At 40.4% G+C, this 9555-nt stretch overlaps 1 protein-coding gene across 1 annotated transcript; it reads left to right on the top strand.

The window, feature by feature from the left end:
• Window positions 1–1013: 1013 nt before the first annotated feature.
• On the top strand, window positions 1014–6313 carry LOC140592184 (pepsin A-like). Its single transcript, XM_072714898.1, has 9 exons — window positions 1014–1069; window positions 1325–1472; window positions 2443–2560; window positions 2997–3115; window positions 4821–5017; window positions 5092–5208; window positions 5446–5590; window positions 5673–5771; window positions 6176–6313. The coding sequence occupies exons 1-9, from the start codon at window positions 1014–1016 to the stop codon at window positions 6311–6313; spliced, it is 1137 nt and encodes a 378-aa protein (XP_072570999.1).
• The last annotated feature ends 3242 nt before the right edge of the window (window positions 6314–9555 follow it).

Below are 9555 nucleotides of genomic sequence, written 5' to 3'. Positions count from 1 at the left end.
CACTAGTCCGGTCATTAATGTCGCTCTTCCTGTCAGCCCATGTCTGTCCTGGTACTAGTCCTCACGTTTTGATCCCTGACAATTTTGTTAATTTCCAGTTCCTGTTTGTTTAAGCTCAATAAAACCCCTTTTGTTTCACCAAACACCAGCCCTCGAGTCATTCGTCCTGCATTTCATGACACAGGCTAAGGAAGCTGACATTTCTCAGCCCTCAGATTTTCCATCTGAAACAGAGTCCAATCCCTGTCAAGCAAAGCATGACATCAAGGAAAGCAGTAATGTGTTCCAGACTCTCGATAGTGATTCTTTTAATTTTTTATGTGAAAAAAATATATATTATATAGGATGACACAGCAGCTCAGTCGGGTCCACCTAGAGTCTGCAGGTTCCCAATGTGTTCTTTGTCACACCATCCAAAGTAGCACACTTAGGTCAACTGGTGTCTCTGGATTGCCTATAGTGTATGATTGTGTTTGTGACTGTGTGTGTCTGTATTTCCCTGGGATACATTACACTCCTGGGATACAATCATCTTATGCAGGTTCGTAGCAAGCCTGCGGCCGATCCCACAAAGTGCAGAGTATGGGGACTGCTGATGCTGTCAATTTCTGACACTCACTTCCAGGAAAAGCAGCAAGACTAAGTAAGCATGTACCTTGGCTTGGCTTCCCACTGATCAAACGCAATTGTTTTCACTGTATTTTTTAAATGGCAATTTCCCTTGGAGATTCATTTCCTCAGGCTCACAGGGACACACTGCATATCCCATAATACATTAATAATATTCATTATTATTATGCACTGTCAGTATAAGAATGTTCTATTGATCTTAGTTCAATCGCAATGAGGATTCCTGCTGTCATTCCTACCCCAAAATGTTTACTTCTTACTGAAAGCTTGTGTTTTTCTTACCGCCCAGATAAAGAAGTGAGTAAACAGTGACCCAGTATATAAGAGCCAGAGCAAAGCCAGAGTCCCCAGTCACCCAGTGCAGACTAGTGGACACAGTCACGATGAAGCTAGCCTTTCTGCTGTTCGCCCTGGTGGCCCTCTCCGAGTGCCTGCACAAGTAAGACCTTCATTCTACCACTTTGAATTATTTACATTCTTGCAGAAACTGTAGTTGAGTGAGTTCAAGTTTGCCATTATCTCCAACTGCACCTAATGAAGCGTTAAGGTTCAGCAGGGTGAATGTTACGATTTTAAGGTTTTCTTTCATTTTAAGTGAGAAAATCAGGGTAAGATTACACCTTAAATTCTTCACGTGGTTCATGATAATGTGTTGGAGCACAGGCAGGCTAATATGACTGTGATGTACTTGCAGGATTCCCCTGAAAAAGGGAATGACGGCGAGGGAGGTCCTGCAGGAGCAGGGACTGTGGGAGGAGTTTAGGAAGAGACACCCCTACAAACCTATGGTCAAGTTTGCCAGCAACTTCGCCAACACTGAACGGATGACCAACGATGCTGACGTAAGTGACCTTCATGAATTCTAAAATCTCAGACTGAATCAATGGCTTTCCAGTCTGTTCAAACAGGTGGCTACATTTACAGAAAACACAAATCGCACAGCTGAAGAGGCACAAAAACACATGGGCACAATTATAGAATAGGGAGATATTTAGAAGGTAAATGATGCATAATAAGCAGCTTATTCAGGAGTTAGGATTGTATACAACAAGTACTCTATATGAGACACAGGGAGTCCCCAGGATACGAGACGTACGTCAAATTTTGCTGTAATATAAAATAGAATAATAATAATAGAGTAAAAAAAAGAGTAATTCATGCAGTACTGCATTGGAACTCGAGCCGAAAAACCGCTGAAGCCTAGCACTGTTTCACGAGCGTCACAAAGTAGCATGTATGTTCCCTATTACGAACCATTGTATTTAACCCAAATATTTGATATAACATTCTTTATGGCAGTCTGTTGTACGAGTTGTACATAAGTCGGATGTTGTTAACCCAGGAACTGTCCACCTCATATGTTGGTCATTATAAATGACTGATAATTAAAACTGAAACGTATTCTGTAGTTAGAAGCATAACTTCAGCAAATAGATGAAAGTTAAGTGAAAGTGAAGTGAAAAACTGGTTCATATTGTACTTGCAGTCGAACAGCTAATTTACTGAATAAAGACAAGGCCATCTGGAGTTCTGCAGTTCATTCTTGACATCACAAACAGAACATGACTGGGTCTTAAGTAACTGAAATGATTGTTCCTTTTGTTTTTCAATTCACAGCTTGAACATTAAACAGACAATATCAGTGTGTTTCTTTGAGAAATGTCTGCTTAATACAACTTATTTCATAACATATTTGATTTTAAAGATAACACCTTTATTGTACATTTTATGTAATAGAGAGATGAGTGGGTATTGTTTGAACTACACAACTCATACTTGTGATGAACTTCTGGTATCTTTCTTCCTGTACAGCTTCAATACTATGGTGTCATCTCCATTGGAAATCCACCACAGTCCTTCAATGTTATGTTTGATACTGGATCCTCCAACCTATGGGTACCATCCATCAGCTGCTCCAGCCAGGCTTGCAGTGAGTGACGGCTGTCATTGTTGCCTTGGTTACGGGTCAAGTCTCTGACATTTCTATGGTGCTGTCCTGTCTTGGGCTCATATTTAAAATCTGAAGGCTCTGATGATTCTTGTTCCATCCCAGTGAGGTAGCAGAGTCGCAGAGGAAGCAAGAATGTAATCCATGACATAGCAGTAATATTAGCTAATAGTTCTGGCAGCTGTTGAAATTTACACAATACAAGAGCAGCAAGAGTAAGATTTGTGTACTTAGTGACCTCACAAACCTGTATTTCAAGTATCACCCCAAAGGTACAATTACATTGGTCCTGGGTCTTTTTTCAAAAGTTCAAATCCCTAATTACAATTTTATCTGCCTATCAATTTTGCTTAAAAATTTAAAGTAAAAAAATCCTTAAATCACAGTGGCTTTTTTTTTTTTTTTTTTACTTTTCCAGGCAACCATGCTAAATTCAACCCAAAAGGATCCAAAACTTTCAAGTCCACATCTAATTCAGTGGCTATCCAGTATGGGACTGGGAGCATGACTGGAGTGCTGGGATATGACACCGTTGAGGTAAACCGATGTGCTAAAATACACAGCGTTGTGCTGGCTATACATGGTGAACAAATTCACATGCAGATATTACTGTACTTTATGCAATTAGTACCTTTGCTCAATGTCAAATATTTTTATGGAATTTTTGTAGCATAAACCATTGATCATTTCATCTTCCTTTTCCATGTTTTTGCCGAGTTTAGCAGAACAGTCTCTTATCTTTTTCACCACCGTAAAGGTGACATAGAATGCTTTTTTCTCAAATTGTTCTCTGGTGTTTACATGGACGGTATATGAATTGGGATTGGTTGAAAAATGTCCAGAAGTGGTTTTACGGGCCCAGTTACAACCGTAAAATTTGGCTCTAGAAACGAAACAGGCTGCTAGCAACGTTAGCACTGCTCCAGCTATGTAAGTTGCAAACGGGAGGTTTTGGGAAACGTATGCATACAGCCTGCCATTTTCGCTGTTGTCCTCTGCTCGTTATTTGCAATACCTGCAGAATAATGCTGTGAAATTTGCAAACAATTCGTTTATTGGGAATGAGTCCCTTCCAGTAACCAATCATTCATACTCAGTTCCCTGCAATGAGTCGTTCTTTTCTATCTTCTAATTTTCCTCAGAATTATGTCATGAATGCAGCTTCCCTTCTCAACTATAGCCAGTGAGCCATGTGAGGGTGTGCTGTAAGTGAGCATATGATTGGCTGAAGACTAAAGCTGGAACTGAATATATATGTCTACAGTGAACAAACAACAGGGAGTCTAGTTTAGTTCTGAATGAGACACCCAAAAAGGAATGAGTTGGTGAGTGAGTCAATGAACAAGGGAGTCTCTCCACTTTTTTGGGTCTCTCAGTCTCATTCTCAATGAGAGACTCAGAGGAGTCAACAAGTTGCTGAGCAAGTCAGGGCACAAGAGACTCAGGCTACTAAACAAGAGAGTCGTACGTCAGTCGTGACTGAAGTACATCATCTACTGATGCAGTGTATAGCCTACATGTGCAGTGCATTTTAGAGATTTTACAGATGCAACATATTCACGATTTATGACAATGACTATTAGTGATATAGGCTCTGAACATTCCACAACCCTGACCAGGACAAGCGTTTGCAGAAAATGGATGGATAGATGGATGGAATATTGGTGGTATTTAGTTTACTCCTTAGTACCAATTAGCCTAAATAATAGGCAATTTTTTGACATATCAGAACACAGGTGTTTCAGATCTTTTTTATGCAAACAGGAAGTACCACTGAACGAATTAGTGAACATATCATAATGAATCCTTTTGTTGAACTGAATCAAATGAACTGTGTCCCAAAACAGTTATTTCATCCCTCACTACAACAGAACTTTGTTACGTTCATTTCCTTCTGTCACATATTCAAGTGTCATATTTAAAAGAAGGAACAATAGTGTTTGAGATTCACGGTATGTTATTTCCATGTACTGAACACTCCTTTTTCAACTATGCCAAGGTAAAGTCAGATTATCCTTCTATGGCACCTTTAACAAATGCGTTGTAAAACTTCAGCTAAGTTTTACATTTTGGACACTAATTAAAGAAGCCAATCATCTGCAACTTGACTGTGGTCCCTAAGGATCAAATTCAAACTGGGCTGTCATAACAGCACATTCATGGAGCTTCACATCACCATATTGACATTACATTGCAAACCTATTTATCCACAGTGTTAATAATCTGTTCTTTCCTGTCTAAGGTTGGTGGGATCATCGTTCGCAACCAGATCTTTGGTCTGAGTCAGACAGAGGCTCAATTCATGTACTATATGGTACCCGATGGGATCCTGGGACTCGCCTTCCCGTCAGTTTCTTCTTCTGGTGCCACCCCAGTCTTTGATAATATGATGAGCCAGAGGCTGGTTTCTCAGGACCTGTTTTCCGTCTACCTGACCAGGTGGGGCCAGATCATTGGTCAGATAAGCAGGAAATTATACAGCCAGGTCACCTAACATGACGTTTCTTTTTCAGCGATAGTGCAGATGGCAGTGTGGTGATCTTTGGTGGGATCGACTCTTCATATTACACAGGATCCATTTACTGGATCCCACTGTCTTCTCAATCCTACTGGCAGATCAACATGAACAGGTCAGTGTCTGGTCGGCGTCTTTTGGCATCCAGTTGTCAGATCATCATATATCACAAAAAAATTACTAGCGCTTGCAGCATATAAAATATATCGGTAATTTGGAAAAAGTGAAGGGAACGAATGTACCTGTCTTTGCTACATCCTGGAACATTCCTGAGAAACAATGTCTGTAGGAGTGTAAGGGACAAATTTGACCGCTATTTGTCAGTGGTCAACTGATCTTTTGTCCATTGCAGCGTGTCTATCAATAAAAATGCTGTTGCTTGCTCTGGTGGCTGCCAAGCTATTGTGGATACCGGCACCTCCTACATCGTGGGACCAAGCAATGACATTCAAAACCTCCTGAGCTCTTTGAAGGCTTCTGTGGACCAAAATGGAGATGTAAGAGGCTCAGCCTGCTCTACTTTGACATTCAAATAATGCTGCATGAACAAAAAATAAGATGAAGGATTGTGTCCCGTAGGCATTCGTGAACTGCAACAGCGTGGGATCCATGCCTGACCTGACCTTTACCCTTGGCGGATATGCCTTCAGTATCCCTCCCTCTGCATATGTTTCTCAGGTATGATTTGCACAACCAGGATTAAGCTTCACTCTATTAGATCCAAAAAGAAGATTCAATGGCTACCATTTTACTAAAACCCCTGAACTCTAATGAGAGCACTGGCAGATTACATAATTGATATGGTTGCCGACAGAAATCTGTCAGAATAAACATATGAAACAGGAATCAGGAAAGTATACATAGCAAACATTTACTCTTCATCTATTTCCTGCTACCCTTCTTCTGATAATCTTTCTTTCTGTTATATCATTCCACCAATGACATGTTACTTAACACTAGAGAATAAACTTCATTGTTGCCTTGTCTCTCCCTCTCAGAATACTCATGACTACAAGCCATAATCATTAACTTAGTCAACCATCCTTTGAATTGTTAATGTTTCTTTTACTTTTCCATTATAGTACAGCAGTGGATGCATGCTTCGCATTAGTACCGGTGGCTTTGGCCAGCTCTGGATCCTGGGTGACGTCTTCATCAGAGAGTTCTACACCATCTTTGATAGGGGCAACAATCGAGTGGGTCTTGCTATAGCTGTGTGATGCACATGAAGAGGTGTGGAAACAGTGTAATAAATGCATAGATTGTCTACGATGCATAAGATGTTATTCAATAAATGCAAATAATGATTCATTTTAATATTTTCGATTGGACCTCAAATTGATTTGGATACTTTCTGTTTTCTTTACAACACAGCAGCCTGGGTGGGTTTCAGCATACAGTATAAGACAAAAATTAGCTGGCCAATTAGGACAAGCATAAGTAACAGCAGCTATGAGATTTTCATCACTGTGCATGGAAATTCTGTTTATATTATACCGATATGAAAACGGCATACAAATTCCATATTATTAATTAAACACGTGCATGCTTAAAGGTATATTTCAAAGTATAACACTGTAAACCATGGTTGCTCATAGATTACTCTCATTATGGCAGCTACAGTGTCCTTATACCCCCTGGGATGTGGGTTTGAATTCCTACTTCTATAGCCATGCATTTGGAGTCTGTATGCTTCCCTCTGGCTTCTTCCCACAATCGAAATACATGTGGAATAGCTGAAAAGGTCTCTCCAAACTGCCCAATTTATAATAACTGGTCATATAAATGGGCTAAATGTTAAAATACAGGGAAAGAATAAAAATCTGCTGGAAGTAACGTAACGTAAATGGATTTTGATCCAAACTTCACTTTTACCAAGTAAAGTGGACCAAAGAACCATGGACATGTTTCTCTTAGCCAACAAGCCAACATGAAGGAGCATCTTTTTAAAATTTGATCAGATTTTTTACGGAGGAGAGGTTCAAGTCACATTTCTGTTACAGCAGGACATGGCCAAGGTGGAAAAAGTGTGAGGATCCACGGGGAGGCTCAGAAGAAAAAGTGATTTATTAACAAGAACTGAACACCAAGAGATAAACCACAAAATTACGGGACCCCAAGGGGTCAAGTACTAAATAGGAGAAATAAGAACTTTAAAGAACCACAAAAATAAACATACCAGGGAACGGAGCAAAAACTGAGAGCAGGACTAGGGATCAACCAAACTACAAGCACTAAGCAACATCAACACAGCTCAAACGTTTAAACAAAATGACCTACTGAAGAACAGGATGAGGGCAGCCACTTAAATACTGTACATGCAGACAATAAGTTTATCTAGGGGCAGGTGTGGACTATAACCAAATCAACCAATCAGGACAAGCTTTGGCCAACAAGAAATAGGTGGAATAAGTTACAATTACTAGGCACAACAAACTAGGACATACTGACAAACACCGAGGCCTACCACTAAGAAATACCTGGAACATAAGGACAAACAGAACAGAATTAAACCAGGCACGGGCAGGATAAACCCAAAACATGGACTCAAAGCAAAGACTGAGATAAACAATACCAAACACTAAGGATAAAATAAAATCCAATAAACTAAACAAAAGGCATCTGAAACGCATGACTGGAGTGATGTCAGCTTCTGAGCCACTCACTCAACGCACAGAGCTGCGCAGTATCCCTGGGAGCAGGGAAACACACTAGGAACATAGAGATACATTACAGAGAGAACAGGATGGTCACCGACACTGGTGCCTCAAATGGGGGCAAAACCCTTGGAGTTTCAAACAGACCAAATTACAGTACATTAAAACATCATTAACTGCCATTGGATAGCTTTTGGTTTTTCCCAATATGGCAATGCCATCAAGATACTGGTACCATTCCCTGCCACCTCCTTATGCTAGTTCACTTTGGTCTATAGTAAGAGCTCCATATTGTACTGCTCATAATCACTCCCACAGGAACAGACTGCTCACAGAGGCCGGTGCATGTGCTTTGATAATTTGACCAATGTGCTTCTTGGATATTTACTGTTCTGGGACACTATATTGCCAAAAGTATTGGGACAGCCCTGAAAATCACTGAATTCAGGTGTTCCAATCACTTTTATAAACACAAGTGTATAAAATGAAGCACCTGGGCATGCAGACTGCTTCTATAAACATTTGCGAAAGAATGGGTCAGTCTCAGGAGCTCAGTGAATTCAAATGTGGTACCGTGGTAAGATGCCACCTGTGCAATTAGTCCATTCGTGAAATTTCCTTGATACTAATTATTCCACGGCCCACTCTTAGTGGTATTGTAATAAAGTGGAAGCAATTGGGAACAACACCAAGTCAGCCATGAAGTAGTAGGACACGTAAAATCACATAGCAGGGACAATGCATGCTGAGGTGTACAGTGTGCCGAGGTCACCAACTGTCTGCAGAGTCAATAGCTACAGACCTGCAAACTTCATGTGGACCTTAGATTAGCTCAAGAACGGTGTGTAGAGAACGTCATGGAATGGGTGTCCATGGCAGAGCAGCTGCATCCAAGCTTTACATCACCAAGTACAATTAAAAGCATTGGTGGAAAGTACACCGCCACTGGTCTCTAGAGCAGTGGAGACGTGTTCTCTGGAGTGACCAATCACACTTCTCAGTCTGGAGTCAATCTGATGGACGAGTCTGGTTTTGGTGGTTGAAAGGAGAATGGTACTTGCCTGACTGCGTTGAGCTAAGTATAAAGTTTGGAAGAGGGGGAATAATAAAAAAATATCTCCAGATATAAAAAAATATCTCCACAACATTCAATGGAATTTCTTCAGTGAGAGCATGACGCAGGAATCACCTCTGAACTCCCCACTGCAAACACCTGCATCAATTGTTACCAATGTACAACTGTTACAGAGACTTTCAGGACAACATGGGTTTTGCACTGAGCCATACCCATGATTTTGGGCATAAATTAGTTTGTGTGCAGCCCTCCACCTCAGTATTTGGTTTAAGGGTCTAGTCTCCACACTCAAATAAATAAATGTGAGTCAGCATTCAGTTTTTGTCACATGGTTTTAGTATGGAAAATACACAGGACTTTGTTGAAAAATGCCATTGTTTGCATCTTTATTTAGAGAATAAGGTGCTGACATCTTCATAAGTACAGTTCACATTTTCAAAAAGTTCAATGCAGGCAAGGAAAAGAACACTTTAATCCCAAAACCTTTTGTGGCATAAGCTTGAAATGGGTTTGGTTCTGTATATTTGACCAGGATTATATTGCCACTAATCTTAACACCAAACTGTATTTACTGTAACTTGAAACTTGTGCCTGCTTAAGTTCTGACTTTGAGGCTCCATTTTGCATGAACCACTCAATAAATATATTTTGAGTTGTCGCAGTTATTTCTGTTTTTATAGCAATTACGAGAGGTCAGCAAATCTTGCCTGACAGACTAGCTTTTGTTCCC

The sequence above is a fragment of the Paramormyrops kingsleyae genome, chromosome 8 (assembly GCF_048594095.1).
Source record: "Paramormyrops kingsleyae isolate MSU_618 chromosome 8, PKINGS_0.4, whole genome shotgun sequence".
Lineage (NCBI taxonomy): Eukaryota > Metazoa > Chordata > Actinopteri > Osteoglossiformes > Mormyridae > Paramormyrops > Paramormyrops kingsleyae.
This window is presented reverse-complemented; position numbering and strand designations above follow the sequence as displayed.

Excerpts from the sequence above, each read along its gene's own strand:
- LOC140592184 (XM_072714898.1), top strand. The coding sequence starts at position 1,014 with ATGAAGCTAGCCTTTCTGCTGTTCGCCCTGGTGGCCCTCTCCGAGTGC. Across the intron at positions 3,116-4,820 it reads TGGGATATGACACCGTTGAG|GTTGGTGGGATCATCGTTCG; the intron begins GTAAACCGATGT and ends TTCCTGTCTAAG. Across the intron at positions 5,018-5,091 it reads TTTTCCGTCTACCTGACCAG|CGATAGTGCAGATGGCAGTG; the intron begins GTGGGGCCAGAT and ends TTTCTTTTTCAG.